The 24,324-nt window shown below is 37.6% G+C and overlaps 1 protein-coding gene across 1 annotated transcript in view; it reads left to right on the plus strand.

Annotated features, from left to right (window-relative positions):
* Positions 1-24,324, plus strand: part of LOC135773587 (uncharacterized) — a 142,218-nt gene that overhangs the window by 92,857 nt on the left and 25,037 nt on the right. Inside the window, exons 25-37 of the mRNA XM_065283256.2 lie at positions 435-589; positions 784-910; positions 1,137-1,320; positions 1,588-1,620; positions 2,620-2,777; positions 3,678-3,856; positions 3,967-4,105; positions 4,184-4,540; positions 4,640-4,723; positions 4,802-4,906; positions 5,178-5,276; positions 8,249-11,593; positions 12,169-18,489. Of these exons, the coding sequence (XP_065139328.1) occupies positions 435-589; positions 784-910; positions 1,137-1,320; positions 1,588-1,620; positions 2,620-2,777; positions 3,678-3,856; positions 3,967-4,105; positions 4,184-4,540; positions 4,640-4,723; positions 4,802-4,906; positions 5,178-5,276; positions 8,249-11,593; positions 12,169-18,489 (11,286 nt within the window). The remainder of the gene's footprint in view (positions 1-434; positions 590-783; positions 911-1,136; positions 1,321-1,587; positions 1,621-2,619; positions 2,778-3,677; positions 3,857-3,966; positions 4,106-4,183; positions 4,541-4,639; positions 4,724-4,801; positions 4,907-5,177; positions 5,277-8,248; positions 11,594-12,168; positions 18,490-24,324) is intronic.

Genomic DNA, 24,324 nt, shown 5'->3' on the forward strand with positions numbered 1-24,324 from the left:
AAGGGAACAAGACGCTGCGTCTTCCTTGCCATACTTCCTGCGTCCCTGTAATGCCGTTTGGCAATATTTCATACAGCGATATACTTCCTGGCACCCGCATCATCCTGTCTTTGTCATTAAGCCTCACCATTAGTTTAATTTGATATACTCATTCAGACGCACTTACCCCTGGAGGCGCCCCGAAAGTGTCACTGCAGTGACGCAGTGCGAGTTCCCTCAAAAGTGTAACAATGTATCTTAAAAGGTAACACAATGTAACCTTGCTCTAACTTGAAATGTGTCCCCACATTTAGTCCTTGAATTTGAGGGTACTGGACCTGGAAAGTCCTTGAAAGGTCCTTAAATTTGAAGTTAACTAAGGTGTGGGAACCCTGATGAATGGGTGACCTATTCCTTTAAATTCATAATTACAATACTTGATTCTTTGTGTCCAGATCACAGTACAGAAAGGAGACGAGTGTTTCCTGATAAACAACTCTCAGCCGTACAAATGGAAAGTGCGAAGCTCCGGTGGAAGTGAAGCCACAGTACCATCCATCTGTTTTTTAATCCCTCCAACCAACAAAGAAGCAGTCGACCTGAGTTCAAGGTAATGTAGTGCATGGACAGGAGGGCCTTCATTCCTACAATTGGCAGTACAATCAAATTCCACATATTCCTTTCATCTCTATTTATGAGATTTGGAAGAACACACGAGTGGTTTGTCGAGATTGATGCATGCAGAGGTTACAATATAAAATCTTTTGATCTGTGTTTTCTGCCTTTTTATCTTCCGAACTTTAGTTTGGACGCGAGTCAGCAAAGGTTGATGGTATTGTGGCATAAGCTCCATGTCAATATGAAGAGTCTGCTGTCTTGGCAGTACCTCACGCGAGATATCCAGCTTATCAACTCTTGGAATTTTATCATGGTAACTAACTAGCACACGCACAGATTTTTTGGGATTTAGATACTTTCAAGATGTTAGCATTATAAGAGAGTATATCAAACTCAATATGCATGAATTTTATTACAATTGCATGCAGTTTTTTTGCTTTTATTAAGGGAACCAGACCACCAAGGTTTATCCACTATAGCAACTAAATATAGGAGTGTTGTATGTACAGGTAGTAACGTACATCTTCAATCTTTTATAGTTTAAGACATTAAGAGTCGAAGAATATCGACTGACTCTCAAGACCTTAGAGCAACACTATCAAGCCTTCATTCGTGATAGTCAGGATTCTGAACTTTTTGGCGCCGATGATCGCCTGCAGGCTGAGAGCAATTACGGCAAAGCCACGCAACACTACGATAACCTGCTGCAGTCTGTTGAACAAGGTGAGTTTTACAGTATGCATCTGAATAAACAGATGCCCTGAGCTGACAATCTATCATCACTTTTACATTTCATCAAAGCAATCTGGTCCTCGGATTCAATCACACAAAGGCTTTGTGACCCAGAAACACCTTGTTTTGTGTAAATAAGTGCTTTTATCAGATGCTTGATACAATACAATAAAGGGCATTATGGCTTTGCTATTCACCGTAAAGAGCTTTGTTGTCTCTTGTATCTGGCATTATGACTTATAAGACATATTTTTTCAGAACCTGTCTTCATCCCAAAAGACAAAGCTACGGGTAAACTTAACAGTGTGGATTTGAAGATTAACCAACTTTGAATGACTTTTATGTCATTTTTTGTACTGTATTGCATTCTGCTCTGATCATTGTTGACTCTGCTGTGTTGTACATTGTATAGCATGCTTTTAATGTGTTATTATGACTCTTTAAAAGTCAGCATGTATGAAACCATGCATCTCATCACCATTGTAAGGTTTGGTTACCTGTGGACAGTTTAATACACGGTGATAAGAGTGTGTGCAAGTGAACTGGAAACTTTACAATAGGGTTGTATTTGTTTACATTAGTAAATGCTTTAGCTTAGATGAACTAATGCTGCGTTCACACCAGCCGCGGTAGAGGTGTCAAACGCGAGTGATTTCAATGTTAAGTCAATGTAAAGGCGCATTAACACACGCCTGGAGATCTTGTGGCGTGAATGAGGTGTTTAGCATGGAGCGGTAGAAGCGATTCCGCCTAGATGCGCGAATTACGCATATTGACCGTTGCTACGGGAAAACGCACGAGTTGAAAAATATGAACTTTGGCGAAAAAACGCCCCGCGTTAACCAATCAGGAGCTTGCTCTATTAGTGACATTAATTTAGGAAGCGAGCGGAGTCGCAGAAGCCCCTCCCATGATGCGAATTTGACGCACGAATGAAGTGAGTACACTCAAAATGTTCAAGCATCCAACGACGTGATTTTGACGCCTCAAGCGTGTCTGGTGTGAACCCACAGTAACAGAGAGCAATTATGTTTATCAGCATTTATTAATATTAGTTAATGTCAGTATTATTGTTTGTCAGTTCATTGCACCTTAACTAATCTTAACAGTTACAACTTTTGATTTTGCTAAAATATTGCTCATTGTTAGTTCATGTTAGCCAGACCATTAACAAATATAACCTTATTGTAAAGTGTAACGAATGCTTTACTGCTTTACAGTGGAGGTTATTTGCTTGCATATGCCAAAATGAACAATAGGTAAACTGTGTTCTTGTTGGTTTCAATACAGGAGAACAGGATGAGTCGGTGTGCAAAAGCTACATTACCCAGATTAAAGACCTGAGATTGAGACTGGAGGGTTGTGAGACCAGGACTGTCAGTCGTCTCAGACAACTAATGGACAAGGAGCCTCTCAAAGCTTGTGCACAGAGGACCACAGAACAAATGGTGTGAAGAAACACATATTATTGTACTGTACTGTACATGCTGCCTTATTAAAGGAAAACACCACCGTTTTTCAATATTTTACTATCTTCTTACCTCAACTTAGATGAATTGATACATACCTTTTTCAATGCGTGCACTTTTAATCTTTCTACAGGGTTTCGTGAATGTGTTAGCATTTAGCCTAGCCCCATTCATTCCTATGGCTCCAAACAAAAGTTTAATTTTGTGCCACCATACACCATACACCATACGGTCTTTAAATAGGGAAAACATGGAAGTGTTTGGTGGCTTCTAAATTCATCCCTGTTTGGATCCTAAGGAATGAATGGGGCTAGGCTAAATGCTAACACATTCATGAGGCGCTGTACAAAGATTAAGTACACGCATTGAAAAAAGATAGGTATGTATTAATTCGTCTAAGTTGAGTTAAGAACATAGTAATATATTGAAAAACTGTGGTGTTTTCCTTTAATGTTGAAAAATATTATAAAAAATGCAAGTATCTTAAAAAAATACCCTGCACACTTACTGTAGTTGCTTGAAAATCCCAGATGGATGCAGCTACTGTACTCTCATTCTGGTATAACACAAATATGACCCAATATGTGACACTGTCTGTGAAATTCAGGCTAATGTCTCATCATTAGAGCATCAAAGTGACATGGCCTTCAGTCAATATTAAAAATATCAAGGTTATATTTTCACCTTGTGAATGTTCTTTACATTATGTAGGATAATTGTATGTAGAAAACAGTAAATCATAAAATAATGAGTAAATAATGTCTTAAGCTGATTTTATTTAAATATACTATAGTTTGGTAAAACCATATGCAGACCTCAAATGCAAGTTGCTCTATTTTATTGCTAAATACTTGTGTATGCTTTTCTGTGTATGTACAGAAAGTACAGACCGAGTTGGAAGGTCTAAAGAAAGATCTGGACAAGATGGTGGAAAAGAGTGAAGAGGTGCTGGCAACATCTCAGCAGTCCAGTTCTGGCCCTGTTCTTCGCTCAGAGATTGACATCACCCAGAAAAAGATGGACCACGTCTACAGTCTTTCATCTGTGTATCTAGACAAGTCAGTGCCCAGTCATTGTCCATCCACAGGCTTACTAATATTTTTAAATAAGCATTTAGGATACTCGTATTTCTATTTTTTAAACTTTCTTTCCATATCTCTCTGTGCAGATTGAAGACCATTCACATGGTAATCCGCAGCACACAGGGAGCTGAGGATGTTCTCAACAAGTATGAGAACCAGCTGCGAGACGTGAACAAAGTTCCTGTTAATGAGAAGGCAGTCGAGGCCGACAAAACGCAGCTGCAGGTGACGGTCATAAAAAGCTTGCTGCAGTTCCTCAGTATGAGTACAAATCACACATGACCTCACATTTCTCCATCACAGATACTGCGCTCAGAAGCCGAGGGCAATCAGGCCACCTTTGACCACCTGGATGAAGAGCTTCAGAGGGCTGTAGCGGTGAACGACCAAATGTCTCAGCTTCACAGCGAGCGTGATGTCGAGCTGGAGCAGTATAGGCAGCAGGTGGTCAACCTGAGGGAACGCTGGCAGGCCGTGTTTGCTCAGATCGAGCTGAGACAGCGAGAGCTTGATCTGTTGAGGAGGCAGATGCAGACCTACAGGCAGAGCTACGACTGGCTTATTCGCTGGATAGCCGATGCCAAGCAGAGGCAGGACAAGCTTCACGCTGTGCCCATCGGCAACAACAAAGCCCTACAAGAACAGCTGGCCCAGGAAAAGGTAATAATAATAATAATAATAATAATGAATAATCTGGACTTTATGTGTAAATGTGAATGTATTACTATTAAACATCATTCTTTTACTTCCACCATACAGAAACTACTTGAAGAGATTGAAAAGAACAAGGACAAGGTGGATGAGTGTCATAAATATGCCAAAGTCTACATTGATGCCATAAAGGTGTGTACAGCTTTAAACATGTTTAACACAACATCAAAGTGATATATGTGCATCTTGTAAATGAATGTTTTCATCCAGGATTATGAGCTTCAGCTGATGACATATAAAGCTGTGGTTGAGCCCATCGCTTCTCCTATGAAGAAAGCCAAAATGGAGTCTTCCTCTGATGACGTCATCCAAGAGGTACGTCATCCATCAGTACTTTGATGTCCACTTGAATATGCCAGTGGAGAAGTGATCGAATGAGTAATAGATAAAATTGATTTTATAGAAATGTAATATAAAAACATAGTTTTTGTAAATGAGTAGAAGGTAAACATGGGTGTGAACCCAGTGAGATAAATATTCTTTTAGCTCTCTTTCACCCTGAAACATTTTTAACTTAGGATATATCTTTATCTTCTCTCCTTTTTGTCATAAAATATTAACTTAAACTTTTAAAACTGTATTTCAGTATGTGACTTTGAGAACACGCTACAGTGAGCTACTGACTCTATCAAGCCAATACATTAAATTCATTATAGAAACACAGCGCCGCCTAGAGGATGAGGAGGTAAGTGTCCAAGTAATTTAGTACTAAACTACTTGAAGACATAGTTTTATGTATGGACATATAGGGGATATATATTTAATTCACTGCGAAAACCATATGAGACACACCGTTTAGTTTATTTCAGTATTTCTGTAGTTTTATTGACAAAAAAACAGAAATTCAAAGGTGACAGTTTTGTTTTCAGATTGCACACAAACTAAAATGTATACCCACTGCAAAAAATTATTTTCAAGAAAAAAAATTATTCGTATTTTTGTCTTGTTTTCAGTAAAAATATTTAAAATTTCTTAAATTAAAATGCTTATTCTTGATGAGCAAAACAACCCAAAAAAATAAGTCTAGTTTTTAGACCAAAAATATCAAATTTAAGTGATTTTGTTCATTAAACAAGCAAAAAATCTGCCGATGGGATAAGAAAAATGTGCTTACCCCATTATCAGATTGTTTTATGCACAAAATCACTTAAATTTGATATTTTTGGTCAAAAAACTAGACTTATTTTCTTTGGGCGTTTTGCTTATCACAAAAACAACTTAATTTAAGAATGTTTTTGCTGAAAACAAGACAAAAATGCTAAGAATTTTTTTTCTTGAAAACTTTCTTAATTTGTATTTTTGTCTTGTTTCAGTACAAATATAATTTTTTTAAATTTTTTCTAAATTAAGATGTATTTTCTTGATGAGCAAAATTACCTAAGAAAATAAGTCTGTTGTATAAAAATATACAATTTAAGTGAATTTGTGCTTGAAACAAGCAAAAATATATGCCAATGGGGTGAGAAATTTTTCTTTAAATAATTGTTTAAGAACACTGCAAAAAATGATTTTCAAGGAAAACATTTCTTAGTATTTTTGTCTTGTTTTTAGTAAAAATATATAAAAATTCTTAAATTAAGATGCCTTTTCTTGATGAGCAAAACGACCTAAGAAAATAAGTCTAGTTTTTAGACCAAAAATATCAAATTTAAGTGATTTTGTGCATAAAACAAGCAGCCTAAATTGAAACACTAAATTCAAGAAAAATTCAATAAAAACTTGTTTACTTATAGGCAGATTTTTTATGCACAAAATCACTTAAATTTTATACTTTTTGTCTAAAAAATAGACTTATTTTTTGCTTATCAAGAAAAAGCATCTTAATTTAATTTAAGATTTTTTTGTATTTTTGTCTTGTTTTCAGTTAAATATCTAAAAAAAAATTTTGAAAATCATTTTTGCAGTGAAAAAAAGTTAACTTATTTCAAGATTTTTTTTTCAACCCATTGGCAGATATTTTTGCTTGTTTTAAGCACAAATTCACTTAAATTGTATATTTTTGTCTAAAACCGAGATTTATATTCTTAGGTCATTTTGCTCATCAAGAAAATACATCTTTATTTAAGAATTTTTAGATATTTGTCCTGAAAACAAAACAAAAATACTAAGTAAGAAAGTCATTTTTTGCAGAAGACATTGATATCCAAATGTAGGTCTGCAGTAAAGCTAACACTTGTGATGCAGTACATCCAAATTTGCCATATGTCTCTCATTATACGTTTAGTACTATGCGTAGGCTTGATTTCTGTTCCACTATAGTGAGCTCTCAATCAGCATAAATACCATTTAGTCTGAAGCAAAACATAATTAAAATAAAAGTAAGGATTGTGCATGTGCAGTCTGTAATAGTACTGTAGATGTGCTATTACATTTCAAATGATGCCACTTTCTTTCTCTGGTTTAATTTCTTGTTTGGCTGCTCTCTGTTGCTCCTGTAATCAGAAAGCAGCATTTCCCATCACTTTTTTTATGGCTCTGGTTGTTGATTTTACTCTGGTATGCTTCAGCCTAACTGCCACTCCTTTCTCTGTAATTGTTTTGTTTCCCTTTTCTTTTCTAACCTATTTTCTGTTTGCCTCTCTAAACTGCTTGCCCAGTGCTTTGTCATGATGAATGTTTGTCATGTTTGGGCGCTAAAGAGGTAAATTGTCCACAAAAATGCATGCTCATCATTTTCCCTCTTCCGAAACGTAAATACCTGATATAAAATGTGCTTGCATTTTTGCCATTCATAAATCTATGTTAAATGTATGCATAAATCATGACATTTATCAGATCTTTTTTATTTATTTTATTGACTGTAAAAATTGCTTGTTGCACTTAAATATTTAAGTTTAAACAACTTAAAATTAATAAGTCATTTCAACTTTTTTTTACTTTGAAGTTGATATAAATTTAAAAAATAAAGTTGTAATAACTTTTATTAAGCTCAAAAAGTTGAATAAGCCCATTCAACTTTATCTTTATTTATTTATACCAACCCCTCACTAGTCAAGACAGTTGAAATGACTTGATTAAGTCAAGTTGTTAAAACGTACAAAATTTAAGTGCAACAAGGATATTTACAGTGTATGTTCTGGTCTGCCATTATTATTTTAATTTCTACCTTTTTTCCTTTCTTTGCTGCATCACTGTATAGTTTAAAGCATAATAAATCTACAAACACAAATGCAAGTTATTTTTGCTTTGCTGCAATCCGCACTAATGTTTTATTCTTCACTGAAAAAGATTCAATGAGGAAGCTTTTGTGCTTTAAAAAAAAAAATGGGCACTGTTTGGCACATTTGATAACTAAAGAGTCAGGTACACTTAACACACAGATTGTATTAAATATTGGTATTAAATCAAACTTATTAACATTCAGAATGAGAGCGTTGCATATTTAATATGAATCAGGTTGAATATCCAAGTCATATCTAATGATAACCCCTTATTAGCATGACACTATTTTGTAATTCCAGCTGTAGTGTTGATTTTTGTGGTTGTGTCTCATTTCGTGTACCATACGTTGTCTCTCACAATATTTTATAGCTACATATTTTACTAGTTAACATAATTAACTATTTGTTTACATCTGTAATTTCTTTCAAATATAACATCTAACTCTAAAATACTAAACTTCTCTATTTCCCTCATTATTTACGTCCACTAATACAGAAAGCTGCTGAAAGACTTAAGGAGGAAGAGAGGAAAAAACTTTCAGACATGCAGGCCGAGCTAGAAAAGCAAAGACAGTTAGCTGAATCTCACGCAAAGGCTATTGCCAAAGCAGAACAAGAGGCCAATGAGCTGAAAATGAAGATGAAAGACGAAGTCAACAAACGTCAGGACGTCGCTGTCGATGCTGAGAAACAGAGGCAGAATGTCCAGCGTGAGCTTCAGGAGCTCAAAAGTCTTTCGGAGCAAGAAATCAAATCCAAGACACAACAGGTGGAGGAAGCTCTCATAAGCCGGACCAGAATTGAGGAAGAAATCCATATAATACGAATCCAGCTAGAGACGACAATGAAACAGAAATCCTCTGCTGAAAAAGAGCTTCAGCAGCTAAGGGGCAATGCAGAAGAAGCAGACAAACTTCTAAAGGCAGCCCAGGAAGAGGCAGATAAGCTTCGGAAGCAAGTTGCTGAAGAGACTCAAAAGAAAAGCAAGGCGGAAGAGGAGCTTAAACTGAAATCTGCAGCAGAGAAGCAGGCCGCCAAAGAGAAGAAGAAGGCCCTTGAGGATCTGGAGAAGTTTAAGCTCCAAGCGCAAGAAGCAGAGAGGCACATGAAGCAAGCAGAGCTGGAAAAGCAGAGGCAGATTCAAGTGGTAGAAGAGGTGGCCAAGAAGACTGCAGCCACTGAGCTTGAAAGTAAACAGTTGTCACTGACAGCCAAACTGGAAGAGTCACTGAAACATGAGCATGTGATGGTTGTTCAGCTTCAGGAGGAGGCAGAGCATCTGAAGAAGCAGCAAGCGGAAGCAGATAAGGCAAGAGAGCAGGCTGAGAAGGAACTAGAAATGTGGAGACAGAAAGCTAACGAAGCTCTTCGTCTTCGCCTTAAGGCAGAAGAAGAGGCCAACAAGAAAACTGCAGCTCAAGAGGATGCGGAAAAACAGAAAGAGGAGGCCGAACGGGAGGCAAAGAAAAGGGCAAAAACTGAGGATGCCGCACTTAAACAGAAAGAGATTGCAGAGAAGGAACTTGAGAATCAAAGGAAGAAGGCTGAAGAAACAGCCCAACAAAAGCTCGCAGCTGAGCAAGAACTCATTAGGTTAAGAGCAGATTTTGAACATGCTGAGCAACAGAGATCAGTCTTGGATGATGAGCTCCAACGTCTCAAAAACGAAGTCAATTCTGCTGTTCAGCAGAAGAAGGAGCTGGAGGAGGAATTGATCAAAGTCAGAAAGGAGATGGAGATTCTTCTGAAGCTGAAATTGAAGGCCGAGAAGGACTCTACGTCAAGCACTGAAAAGAGCAAACAACTACTTGAATCGGAGGCTGCAAAGATGAGGGAACTTGCCGAGGAGGCAACTAAGCTGAGGTTAGTTGCAGAAGAGGCAAAGAAACAGAGGCAGCTTGCAGAGGACGAAGCGGCTCGCCAGAGAGCAGAGGCTGAGAAGATTCTCAAAGAAAAGTTAGCAGCTATCGACGAAGCGACACGATTGAAAGCCGAAGCTGAGATCGCATTGAAAGAGAAGGAAGCTGAAAATGACCGTCTAAAGAGAAAAGCTGAAGAGGAAGCGTACCAGAGAAAAGCCCTCGAAGATCAAGCAGCTCAGCACAAGCAAGCGATCGAAGAAAAGATAGATCAGTTAAAGAAGTCCTCAGACACTGAACTTGACAGGCAAAAGAAAATCGTGGAAGAAACACTGACGCAGAGGAAAATAGTGGAGGAGGAGATCCACATTCTGAAGCTTAAATTTGAAAAGGCTTCAACTGGCAAGCAGGACCTTGAACTTGAGCTTAACAAACTGAAGAGCATGGCCGATGAGACTCAGAAGAGCAAAGCAAAGGCAGAGGAAGATGCAGAGAAATTTAGAAGACTTGCTTTGGAAGAAGAGGAGAAAAGAAAAGCAGCAGAGGAGAAGGTAAAGAAAATCCAAGCTGCAGAAAAAGAGGCAGCAAGGCAGCACAAAGCTGCTCAAGAGGAGGTTGAACGTCTTAATAAGAAAGCAGATGAGGCTAAAAAGCAGCAAGAGATTGCGGAAAAGGAAGCAGAGAAACAGATCCTTTTAGCCAAAGAAGCCTCACAGAAATATACTGCTGCTGAGCAGAAATCACAGACTATTCTTCTCCAACAAAATAAAGATACCGTAGCACAGGATAAACTTAAGGAGGAGTTTGATAAGGCAAAGAAGCTGGCAGAAGATGCAGAAAAGGCTAAAGCAAAGGCAGAGAAAGAGGCTGCCCTTTTGCAGAAGAAAGCAGAAGAAGCTGAGCGTCAAAAGCAGGCTGCTGAGGCTGAAGCTGCCAAACAGGCCAAAGCCCAGGAAGATGCTGAAAAACTAAGAAAAGAAGCTGAGAAAGAAGCTTCCAGGCGGGCTGAGGCAGAGGCTGCTGCTCTAAAACAAAGGCAAGAGGCAGATGCCGAGATGGCCAAGTATAAACAGCTTGCAGAAAAGACCTTAAATCAAAAGTCTCAGGTTGAAAAAGAGTTGGCAGAGGTTAAATTGCAACTGGATAACACAGACAAACAAAAATCTATTCTTGATGATGAACTTAAGCGACTTAAACAAGAGGTCAGTGATGCTGTGAACCAAAAAGTTCAAGTAGAAGATGAGCTCTCCAAAGTCAAGATTCAGATGGAGGAATTACTAAAACTGAAACTTAAAATTGAAAAGGAAAACCAAGAGCTTATGAAGAAAGATAAAGACAACACTAAGAAACTTCTCGAGGAGGAGGCTGAGAACATGAAAAAGTTGGCAGAGGAGGCAGCAAGGCTCAATGTCGAGGCTCAAGAAGCTGCAAGACTTCGACAAATTGCAGAGTCAGATCTCGCCAAACAGAGGGAACTGGCCGATAAGATGCTGGAGGAGAAAAAGCAGGCCATTCAGGAGGCAATGAAACTAAAGGCTGAAGCTGAGAACCTTCAGAAACAGAAAGATCAAGCTCAGGTGGAAGCCCAAAAGTTGTTGGAGGCCAAAAAAGAGATGCAGCAGCGACTGGAACAGGAGACCGAAGGTTTCCAGAAATCTTTGGAAGCTGAACGCAAACGACAATCAGAAATTAAAGCAGAGGCTGAAAAACTAAAGATTAAGGTGACACAGTTAAGTGATGCTCAGTCCAAAGCGGAAGAGGAAGCCAAAAAATTCAAGAAACAAGCAGATGAAATCAAAGCCCGTATGCTGGAGACAGAAACATTTACTTCACAAAAACACGTTGTTGTTGAGAAACTGGAAATTCAGAGGCTGCAGAGCACAAAAGAGGCTGATGATCTGCATAAAGCAATAGCAGACCTTGAAAAAGAAAAGGAAAAACTGAGAAAAGAAGCTGCTGAGTTACAAAAACAGTCAAAAGAGGTATTGTGTTGCATGTTGTAGTATAGCTTTTATACTTTATTTATTATTTATACCCTTAAATCCCTTAATTAAATTAAATTAACAATTAACTTTTTGTATACAACCTAAACATCTTTGTTTGTGTATATTTTATTTTGAAAGACAAAGAAATAACAAATCCTGCAACTGTCATGAACCAAGATGTTCTGGTCACTTTTTACAATGCAGTATCCATGATATAGTTCAGTTTAAGATAACGTTGTGTATACAGAACAAAGTAAACATGGCAGAACACAATTAGGTCATGCAGCCCATAGCTATAATTGTTGTAATACTAATGTTTGATGCCTATTTCTGAGGACACTGTAATGTAACTTAGTTTAATTGAGTTTAATATATTTGTGTAAAGCTTTAGATATTGTGTATTGTTACCAAACTGAAATGCAGTTTTACTTTAAACAAATAATTTATTTAATTAAAAATGTTCAATTATTTAAAGTGTTTTAAATATTCATTCAACAATAGGTTTTAATTGAGTCTCAGCTGTAATAATGATTTCCATTTATTCATTATTATTTTCTGCCTTTTCCTTACAGATGGCTAACGTGCAACAAGAACAATTACAGCAGGAGAAGACTATGCTCCAGCAAACTTTCCTTGCAGAAAAAGACACATTGCTGAAAAAGGAAAAAGCCATTGAGGCGGAGAAGAAGAAGCTGGAAAAGCAATTTGAAGATGAAGTAAAGAAGGCAGAGGCTCTTAAAAATGAACAGGAACGTCAGAAAAAGCAGATGGATGAGGAAAAGAAGAAACTCCAGTCTGCCATGGATGCTGCTCTCAAAAAGCAAAAGGAGGCTGAGGAAGAGAGGCAGAACAAGCAAAAAGAGATGCAAGAGCTTGAAAAGAAGAGAATTGAGCAAGAGAAACTTCTTGCCGACGAAAACAAGAACTTGAAAGAAAAACTCAAGCAGCTTCAGAGTTCACAAAAGCCATCCGACACCAAGGAAATTCAGATCCAAACTGATCACGTCCCAGAAGAAGAATTAGTTCAAGTGACTATGGTAGAAACAACAAAGAAGGTCCTTAATGGCTCTACAGATGTGGATGGTGTGAAAAAAGATGCACCACTGGCCTTTGACGGAATCAGAGAGAAAGTTCCTGCGAGCAGGCTTCACGAAATCGGTGTGCTTAGCAAAAAAGAATTTGACAAGCTTAAGAAAGGCAAAACCACAGTGCAAGATCTTTCCAAAAACGACAAAGTCAAGATGTGCCTAAAAGGTAAAGATTCCATTGGTGGTGTAATAGTTGAACCCAATCAGAAAATGAGCATCTACCAAGCTTTAAAAGACAAGAAGATTACACAAAGCACCGCTATGATGCTTCTCGAAGCTCAGGCTGCATCGGGTTACATAATTGACCCCATCAAAAACAGAAGACTGTCTGTCAATGAAGCTGTGAAAGATGGTGTGGTTGGACCTGAGTTACACACCAAATTGTTGTCTGCTGAAAGGGCTGCCACAGGATTCAAAGATCCCTTCACTGGTGATACAATTTCACTATTTGAAGCCATGAAGAAAGGTTTGATTGCGGAAGACCAGGCCAGAAAACTTCTTGATTCTCAATATGCAACTGGTGGAATAATTGATCCAGTCAATAGTCACCGTGTGTCAGTCCAAACAGCATGTACACAGGGTCAACTGGATGATGATTTAGGCAAAATTCTTTCCAGTCCTCCTGCTGACAAGAAATCATTTATAGACCCCAACACTCAGGATAGCTTCACTTATTCTGAGTTACTGGAAAGATGCAAACCAGATCCTGACACAGGCCTTCCATTACTACCCATCACAGAGAAAGCAGGACAGATTGAAAGTACTTACACAGATGAGGAAACTAAAGATATATTTAGCAAGACAAGCGTATCAATTCCATTTGGAAGGTTTAAAGGAAAGACTGTGACCATCTGGGAAGTCATCAATTCAGAATACTTCACTGTGGAACAAAGAAAGGACCTCATTCGTCAGTACAAGACAGGCAAAATTACAGTTGAAAAAATTATCAAGATTGTAATAACTGTTGTAGAGGACAAGGAGAACAAGAAGGAACCTGCCTTTGAAGGTTTGAGATCATCTGTGCCTGCAACAGAACTTCTGGAAGCGAAGATTATTAATAAAGACTTATTCAACAAATTACATAATGGCAAGGCTACTATTAAAGAGGTCTCTGAGCTTGAACCTGTTAAGAAAGCCCTGCAGGGCACACACAGTATTGCTGGAGTGCTTGTTGAATCAACTAAGGAGACAATGTCTTTCTACGAAGCCATGAAGAAGGACATCATTGGAACAGATCCAGCAATAGACCTTCTAGAGTCTCAGGCTGGAACTGGCTTCATTATTGATCCAGTAAAGAACCAAAAGCTTACTGTTGATGAAGCAGTAAAAAGTGGTGTTGTTGGCCCAGAGCTCCATGAGAAATTGCTGTCGGCAGAAAGAGCAGTTTGTGGTTACAAAGATCCATATACTGGTAAAACTGTATCCCTCTTTGAGGCAATGCAAAAAGATCTCATTAAGAAAGACCAAGGAGTCCGACTCCTGGAAGCTCAACTTGCCACCGGAGGAATCATTGACCCAGAGAAAAGTTACCGCATCACTCAAGATGTTGCATGTAAACGTGGTTACCTTAATGAAGAGATGAACAAAACTTTAAGTAGCCCATCTGACTCCAGCACACTATTTGTTGACCCCAACACACAAGAAAATGTCACTTACACTGAATTGCTTAAAAGATGTATCACAGATAAACAGACTGGCCTCCCGTTACTACCAATCTCAGAAAAGGCAGTCAAGTCAAAAGAAAAAGAAAAAGAACCTCTTTCTGACACTCAAACTAAAGACTCATTGAGTCATGCCACTGTAGAGTTACACAGTGGACCTTTTAAAGGAAGAAAGGTCACCATATGGGAAATTATCAACTCTGAATATTTAACAGAGGAACAAAGGATTTATTTCATTCAACAGTATAGATCAGGAAAAGTGACTATTGAAAAACTAATCACCATAATGATCACAACGGTGGATGAAAAAGAAAAGAAGAGGAAGGAGGATAGCTTTGAGGGTTTAAGAGGACCTGTAACAGCCAGTTCCTTGTTTGAATCTAAAATCATTGACAAAGATACATATGATATGCTCCAACAAGGCAAAATGAAACCTGCTGAGGTTGGTGAAACTGAATCCGTCAAACGCTACTTGCAAGGATCTGACTGTATTACTGGAGTATTTGTGGAAAATACTAAAGAAAAACTTAGCATTTACCAAGCAATGAAGCAGAAACTACTGACACCAGACACAGGTCTGCCCTTGCTGGAGGCTCAAGCAGCTACTGGGTACATAATTGACCCCATCAGAAATGAGAGGTTTACAGTAGATGATGCTGTAAAGGCTGGCATCATCGGTCCAGAGCTACACGAAAAACTACTATCAGCTGAAAAAGCTGTAACTGGTTACAAAGACCCATACACTGGCAATAAGATCTCTCTTCTTCAAGCAATGCAGAAACAACTTGTTCTTAGAGAACATGCATTACCTCTTCTAGATGCTCAGGAGGCCACTGGAGGAATAATCGATCCGGTAAACAGCCATCGCCTTCCTAATGATATAGCCATTCAGCGTGGATATTTCAGCAAGCAGTTGGTTAAATCTTTCAAAGAGCCCACAGATGACATCAAAGGTTTCACTGACCCCAACAAAGATGAGAGTGTCACATATAAACAACTAAAAGAAAGGTGCATGGTCGATCCAGACCTGGGAATTTGCCTATTACCACTTTCTAAAGCAGAGGCTCCAAAGCAAGCTGAGAAATCCTACATTTATACTGAGGAACAAGCACAAGCAGACTGGGCTAACACTCAAGTTGATATACCACATGAAAGTTTTGCAGGGCAACAAGTGACATTATGGGAGGTCATGAAATCAGATTTGCTTCCAGAGGATGAAAGACTAAGGCTCATTGAACAGTACCGCTCAGGAAGAATCACTAAAGAAAGAATGATCATCATTATAATTGAAATCATCGAACAAAGAGAGATCATCAAGACTGAGCAAAGCATGTCATGCGATGTAATCAGACGTCGGGTAACCATCGATGAACTTTACAGAGCTCGTATTATAGACCTTGAAACTTACAACCTGCTTAAACAAGGCAAGAAAACCACCCGGGAAATCATGGAGATGCCTTCTGTAAAGCAGTACCTCTTTGGAACCGGCAGCATTGCTGGAGTACTGTCAGACAATAACACTAAGGTTAGCATCTATCAAGCCATGAAGAGAGGTCTCATCAAACCTGAAATTGGCATTAATCTGTTGGAAGCACAAGCAGCAACTGGATTTATCAATGACCCTGTGAAGGACGAATTGTTAACAGTTGATGAGGCTGTCCGGAAGGGTGTTGTTGGCCCAGAGATGCATGACAAACTCTTGTCCGCTGAGAGAGCAGTCACGGGTTACAAAGATCCTTACAGTGGTAAAGTGATTTCTCTATTCCAAGCCATGAAAAAAGACCTGGTTCCTGAGGATTATGCATTGAAGCTTTTGGAGGCCCAAGAAGCAACAGGTGGCCTAATGGATCCAGAGTTCTATTTCCGCCTTCCAACTGATATTGCCATGCAGCGTGGATACATCAACAAGGAAACCTGTGAGAGGATATCTGATCTGAATGGCGATGTTAAATATTTTACAGATCCAACAACAGATGAAACAATCTCCTATGCACTACTTCGCAAAAGATGCAAAGTTGATAAAGAGAGCGGCCTAAGATTATTGTCTCTGGCAGACAAAAAGCTTCTGTTTAAAGGACTTAGAAAGCAGATCACCATAGATGAGCTGTTGCGCTCTCAAATCATTGATCAGAAGACCTACACAGCATTGATGGAGGGTACCATTTCTGTAGAGGACCTCAGTAAAGACCTGAAGAAATATCTTGAAGGCATCAGCTCTATTGCAGGTGTGTATGTAGAAGCTACCAAAGATCGGCTGTCAGTCTACCAAGCAATGAAAAAGAACATGATCAGACCAGGCACTGCATTTGAACTTCTGGAAGCTCAGGCAGCTACTGGGTATGTCATCGATCCAATCAAAAATCTAAAAATGAATGTCCTAGAAGCTGTGAAAACAGGAGTTGTTGGACCAGAATTTAAAGACAAACTTCTCTCAGCTGAGCGAGCTGTAACTGGCTACAAAGATCCATACTCTGGCAAGGTGATCTCTCTGTTCCAGGCTATGAAAAAAGGTCTCATACTAAAAGACCACGGTATCCGTCTCCTCGAGGCTCAGATAGCCACAGGGGGAATTATTGATCCTGAAGAGAGTCATCGGCTACCTGTTGAAGTTGCCTACAAACGGGGTCTATTTGATGAGGAGATGAATAACATTCTTACGGATCCATCTGATGACACTAAGGGGTTCTTCGATCCAAACACAGAGGAGAATTTGACCTACCTCCAGCTGATGGAACGCTGCATAACAGACACTGAAACTGGACTCTCTCTTTTACTGCTGAAAGAAAAGAAACGAGAAAGAAAGACCTCCTCCAAGTCCTCAGTGCGCAAACGAAGAGTTGTGATTGTAGATCCTGAAACAGGAAAAGAAATGTCTGTGTATGAAGCATACCGCAAAGGGCTCATTGACCATCAAACATACATTGAGCTTGCAGAGCAAGAATGTGAATGGGAGGAAATTACCACCTCATCTTCTGATGGTGTTGTCAAGTCTATGATCACTGACAGAAGGTCTGGGCGGCAGTATGACATTGACGATGCAATCTCTAAGGGCCTCATTGACCAGTCCGCTTTGGACCAGTACCGTGCTGGTACTCTTTCCATTACTGAATTTGCAGACATGCTCTCTGGTAATATGAGTGGCTCCAGATCACGTTCCTCTTCCTTTGGATCTAGTTCTTCCTATACCATGAGCCCAGTTCCCTCCATAAAGACCCCCGCTACAACCTGGAGTGATCCAACAGAGGAAACCGGACCTGTGGCTGGAATTCTAGATACAGATACTTTGGAAAAGGTGACGGTCACAGAGGCTATGCATCGAAATTTGGTCGACAACATCACTGGTCAAAGACTCCTAGAAGCACAAGCATGCACAGGAGGAATTATTGACCCAAACACTGGAGAAAAATTCACTGTTGCTGATGCAGTGAACAAAGGATTGGTGGACAAGTTAATGGTTGACCGTATCAACTTGGCTCAGAAAGCTTTTCAGGGATTTGAAGATCCAAGAACCAAAACCAAAATGTCAGCCGCTCAAGCCTTAAAGAAGGGCTGGCTCTATTATGAAGCTGGCCAACGGTTCCTTGAAGTCCAGTACTTAACAGGTGGATTAATTGAACCAGATGTTGCAGGAAGAGTATCACTGGATGATGCCACCAAGAAAGGTACCCTAGATGCACGCACTGCACAGAAACTGAGAGACGTCAGTGCATACTCCAAATACCTCACCTGCCCCAAAACCAAACTCAAGATCTCATACAAAGATGCCATGGACCGAAGCATGATAGAGGAAGGATCAGGTCTGCGTTTGCTCGAGGCTTCCTCTCAATCAAGTAAAGGCCTTTACAGCCCATACAGCGCCAGTGGTTCTGGATCAACCTCGGGCTCTAGGTCCGGATCTAGAACCGGTTCAAGATCAGGCTCTAGAAGGGGAAGTTTTGATGCTACAAGCTCAGGTTTCACCATGAGTTTTTCTTCAACCTACAGCCCCACAACATACGGTCGCCGTTATGATTCAGGGGCACATGGTGGCCTTCAACTGGATGAGCTAAAGCAGGCACTTACAGCTTTGGCATCAGGCAGGAACTGTTGCTATGAGGAAACGAAATTATTCACATTATCACAAACCCAGTCTTCCTTAGTTGCTTAATTTATGTACAAAAAGGACATTTATCCTGCTCTGCATGATATTGCTAATGGGCTTTTCACTGATGGGTATGATATTGCTACGTGAGACTGGCTTCAATACCGTGTTACGCTTTTTATAAGTTTCGCTTTTTCTCTTAATTTCTTGTTGACATGACAATATGCTGAAACTATATCATATACAGTTTATTCTGCAAAGCATTCATGGCAAAGCAAACATATATGGATTTTATATTTTTTATTTAGTTATATTAGCAGTGTTAAATACTTTTATCCTCTTTTTTTCGTATTATGTATTTTCCTTGTACTACAAAACTGGCACATGAACAGTAATATCTAAAAGCTGCAAGAATGTTAAGGCATCTTTGAGAGGATATATGATGATGCTTCAAATGAGGTAAAATTATTGTTTTTTGTCTTTGTGTCTAAAGGATCCCGTCTGTATATTTTAGATTGTATTTTAACACTGAACGTTTTAACACTATAAGCCAGCATGATAAAATTAGCGGTTGACTATCTGCAGAGCGGAATAAGGTTCATGTAGACTTGCGATCATGAAAATAAACAAAATATTACACATCTTGGCAACACTGCCATACACATTATTCTTAAGAAATTCATCGCAATTTTTCATTACTTAAAACTGGAATATAATTAACTTTTAACTATGCAGTCTTACTAGGTACTGTAAATCAAAGTAGTCTCCCCAGTCCTACAGCCATCTTACAAGCTGCACATTTACTGTAAAGATACAGATAGATGACTTTAAAAAGCCAAAATGATCACATTCAATTACGTGCTATCTTTCTTTTAACTCTGGTCTTACGAATGGGACCTTGCACCTTAATTCTTGTTTGATGAATACATGACGTTTTTAAGTGTAATTAATGGGCACCCTATTTAGGCTTAAAAAATTAAGCCTACAGTCAATACTTATATTTCATTGTAAAAGTGTATTGTTTATAGTACCATCAAAGTGCTATGAGAGCAAAATGTATTATTAGATTATTGGAAAACCATTCCTTTACATTGAGATAAATAATATTTACTAATTTAATGTCACATTTTCAAGAATTTTGCAGAAAAGCTCATCAGTGTATAGCTTTAAATATTCTTTATCTTATGTCTTATTTTACTGTGTAAGGGATTAAGGTATTAAGTAATAATGTAGATTTAAAGACACGGTTAATGATGATAAACGAAACATTTTGTTATTGGCATCTGGCATACAATACTAAAGATTGTATTTTTACAACACTGCAACCTTTAATATGTCCAGACTACCTCCTCTTTAAATTCACCTTCATTTATGTTCATTATAGTCATAATTTCGAGTCACGTAATATCTTCAACTGCCACTTGAAGTTAACTGTAGTTAGTGTCAATACACTGTAAAAAATGCAAAAAAGTCAATTCAACCTACTATTTTAAGTGACTTAAATTATAAAAACAAGTTAAAATGGTTTAACTTGATTTGTTGAGTTAAAGTAACATAAAAATATATGTTGATTTGATATCATTTTTACAGTGTAGGATTGATCAGAAGATTCACAAGCAGTGTGGTCTTTCAACCAACAAACATGTTCTACTACCTTTATTTATGCTTCATTTCCAGCTTTGCTTTTGCATTGCTTGTTTGATATAATTGCAAGATTCAGTATAGATAAATATGTTGATGTGTAGAAGGGTAGGTCAGACTGGTAAACTGGTCAATATTAACACTAAATCAGAAATCGCTTTCTGTAAGCGAGCAGTAACTTAATTATAAAATACAACACAATGCTAACTCGTGTATTGTTATAGACAAGCGTTTAAAATCATTCACCATTGAGAGATCATTGTCTCTGTACTTCAACAAAATATGCACATATCTAAAACTGTGGGTGTTTAAATGCAAACTAAGAAAACGACTGTATTGAAAAGCAAATGAAGAATCTGCTAGTCACCCTAATGCAAACATTATTTTACCTTTTGATCACCGTACTGTAAGTCATCGCATTATTTTCATTTGTTATTACATGTTTTGCTTTTCTTGTTTTACTAACATGGTTAAAGGATGCAATATGAGCAATTGTATTCAAAAAAGTTTTTAAAGCTTTTTGAGTGCTATTTTGAATGCATGATCTGAGTATGGTGTTGACGACAAAAAATGTTAATATGCTATGTAAATAAACTAATTATCTGCTGTAATATGTCTACGTTGTCAGTTGCCTATGCATATTAATTTGTATGTTAACATAATAGTTTTATAATAACAAGGTTTTAGTTTAGAACAAACATGTAGGCTATATATATAAGTAAATAGAAAACAAGAAAATTATGAAATATTTAATAAATTATATTATATAGTATTGCTTTTAAATGTACTTTAGCGATTCATACTTTAAAATATTTTGTTTAAGTGTACATATATCAGTAGCAAAGTCATTTAAACTTTTAATTTATCTAAAAAATAAACGTATATAAGGTAAACATAGGGGAAACAGACTTCGACAGAACACTGGATCCATAACAATCACAGTTTAACGCTAAAACACTTCACACCGCTACTGCAGAGCTGCCACCAGTTGGGCTCTGCCCACAAAAAACATCATCTCTGTTTGCAAACACGCAAAAATGGTCTATACCAGTGGTTTTCAAATTGGGGGCCGTGAGATGGTGCCAGGGGGGCCCCAAGTTTTATGACATTTTATAAAATACATTAATTTATCATGAATTCCGTGTAGTTAAACCTAAAAAAATAAGGCTACTAACCAAAAGCACTATTTTTTTTAGTATAATTTAATGTTTTTTTATTAAAATGTTGAGTTTTAGAAAAAAATGTTGTCACAAATTTTCTTTGGGGGGCCGCGAAGGAATGCACCGTATACAAGGGGGGCCACACGCTGAAAAAGTTTGGGAACCACTGGTCTATACCACTAAGGTAAAACCAAAGCTTTATATATAAAACAAATTTAAAGTATAAAAACACAGCAATATCTATGATCTTTAGTACATCACTGTGGTTACAGTCAGTATGGTTATTTTTATGTAATACCATGTAAGACAGTTTGCTTTTGGGGTAAGGCAGGGGCCTTGTTTTGTGGCAGGTTAATACAGGCTGGGTTGTGCTTGTGGCAGCAGGTAGCATTGACAAAGAGTTTAACAACAGAGGACAAATATATACACTCAATTTCACAGTTAAAAAAATTAAATTGCACATAATCATAATCCAAAACAAACATGACAGCATGGTAACAACGGCCTCCTTTCTACACTCAAGGTGTGTACAATCATTTAATAAGTCATTCATTTCAGTATAATAACTAAGGTTTGGCTTAAATGTTTAGAGAAAGTAGGCTATTATCTCCACCCAAAACAGTGAAATGCCTTACAAATGTGTAAGTAAAGAACACTTAAATTGTTGTGTTCCTTATCCTGACTCAAATTGATACAGGGCATGCAACTGAAACTCTTTGAAGTGACACTAAACGGCATATGTACATTTCAACTGCCACGACAGTTTTGAGTTTTTAGGATCACATTCACAGACACACTTAGATGTAAGGGATCTGGCTCATCAGCATTTCAATTCATCCCAAAGAGTTTTTGCGGTGGAGTATGTGCAGACAGTTTAAGTTCTTCCCCTTTAGACTGAGTTAACCGGTTTTTTATAGATCTAGCTTGATGTTATAATGCTTGAACAGGAAAAAGACTTCATTCACAGTGGTTTGACTGTTAGACTGTCCTCCTCCACAAAATTTAGATTTGTGACAAAAGCTTAAAAGAATTTAGACAGCTTGTGAAATGTTTTTGTCAAATGCAAGCAGCCTCTGATTCTCAACACCAAAGATTACGTTTGACAGATTACGCTTGCCAAGTTTCTTCCCCACCCTACAAATCTGTGAATCACCTTCTGTTTAGGAACACAATGTATTTATAATTATAGAATATTGTGTAAGACATTGAAAAGGTTATACTTATTTTTACTAATGCATATAAAGTGTGATAAACAGGCAATGTGAATTGCTTCTTTATACAGTATGTGTATACCGGTATGTTTATGTTTCACCCTCTCTCTGGCTTCCTGTTATTCTGGATATTTTGGGAGTTTAACAAGCCACTTTGGATTGGATGAGATAAAAACAATGAACAGAAAGGTGATGCATAACAGAGATTCCTAATAGGGAAACAGTGACTGAAATAGGCTAACATCTCAGTGGGCTAATAATGTTGAAAAGATGTCAAATTGGCATCGAACATTGACGTCAAAACATTGATTTTTCTGCACTGTTGTAAAAAAATAGTTAAAAAATGTCCCTATAGCTGTCACTGGGGCAGTGCCCTTTAAAAGGTATAGACTAGAGTATGTATACATCTGGAATCAGTGTTGGGGAAAGTTACTTTTAAAAGTAATGCATTACAATATTAAGTTATTCCCCAAAAAAGGAACTAATTGCATTACTTAGTTACTTTTCATGGAAAGTAATGATTACCTTACTTTTGCATTACTTTTTTTTACTTGGCTGACGCTTGATCTCTTTCAGGATTTGTAGGTGTTTTTATGATCGCAAAAATGTCAAGCTCTGCCTGCCATCTTTGTTTTTAACTTAAACGGTTCCCGCTCAGGAGAACAGGTGCGTAACGTTAATATGTTCAGTTTAATTTAGTACATTATTTTATTTTTAAATTGAATTAATTAAATTGAAATGTAACTCACATTACTTTTTTTAAAAAGTAACTCAAATATTAATGTGTACATTTATAAAGTAATGCTTTACTTTACTCGTTATTTCAGAAAAGTAATATTATTACGTAATGCGCCTTTCTTGTAATGCGTTATACCCCCAACACTGTCTGGTACTATTATGAACCCTTTAGGTAAAAGGAAGGTGTACGACATGCATATTTTTGTGTCTAAGGGCATTATGTACTATAAAAATAACTTGAAACATGAAATAAAAATATATATAAAATTTACTTGCATTGCAGAAGTTACGTGGCGCAACCAGAAAGTCAAAGGAATGCCCCTATAAAAGCATTAAGTTAAAAATAGTTTTAATAAGCTAATAATTTTAATAAATGCAAGCTAAGGCCGTCTATAATTGTTACAATACTTTTTGAATTATTGTTCTAGTTCTCAAATGTTAGTTTCATGGTTGAGTTATTTTTAAATTTCAAACTATTTTAGGATTATAATTTTAAATGCCACTATCAAATAATCGAACAATCAGCATGACACAGGGAGCACATTACAACTTATTTGCCAAATAAACAATGATTGGTTGTCAAAACCATTGTGAAAACCATTTTAAAATGTACAAAACTTTTTAATGTTCCTGACTCAATATTTTAAAATAAATTTTTAGGTGCTTGATTTACATATACATTAAACCAAATTCAGTGGAATTAACTTTCTGTTTCCACCCATCTGAAAGAAACCGCAATCCAAACTCAATGGAAAATGATCTTAAACAAGTCTTGACTAATTTGACCTCAAATGGATATCAAGGTGCATGCTCGGAAATGTTTTTGAAATGCAAGAAGTTCATTATTACAGATCCTAGCCAGAGGATGGCTACTCTAAAGATATTAAAAATAAACTTTTATTTTTATTTTACTTGTACATTTATTTTGAATTTCCGTTAGTCACAACATAATTTCCAAAGTAACATCTGTGTTACTCAATAGTTTTAGTGACCTTAAACTCATGCAGTTGTGTATGTGAGAATTAATTTGTTTCATCATTAGGCAAAGCATAGACAACACATCTGTACATTGTCTTTATCTGTAGCAATTCAATGTCTGATTTTCTAGTTTGTTGTCGTTTTGATTTATCAGTGTTTTATGTTAGGCA

Source organism: Paramisgurnus dabryanus, chromosome 19, assembly GCF_030506205.2.
Source record: "Paramisgurnus dabryanus chromosome 19, PD_genome_1.1, whole genome shotgun sequence".
Classification (NCBI taxonomy): Eukaryota; Metazoa; Chordata; class Actinopteri; order Cypriniformes; family Cobitidae; genus Paramisgurnus; species Paramisgurnus dabryanus.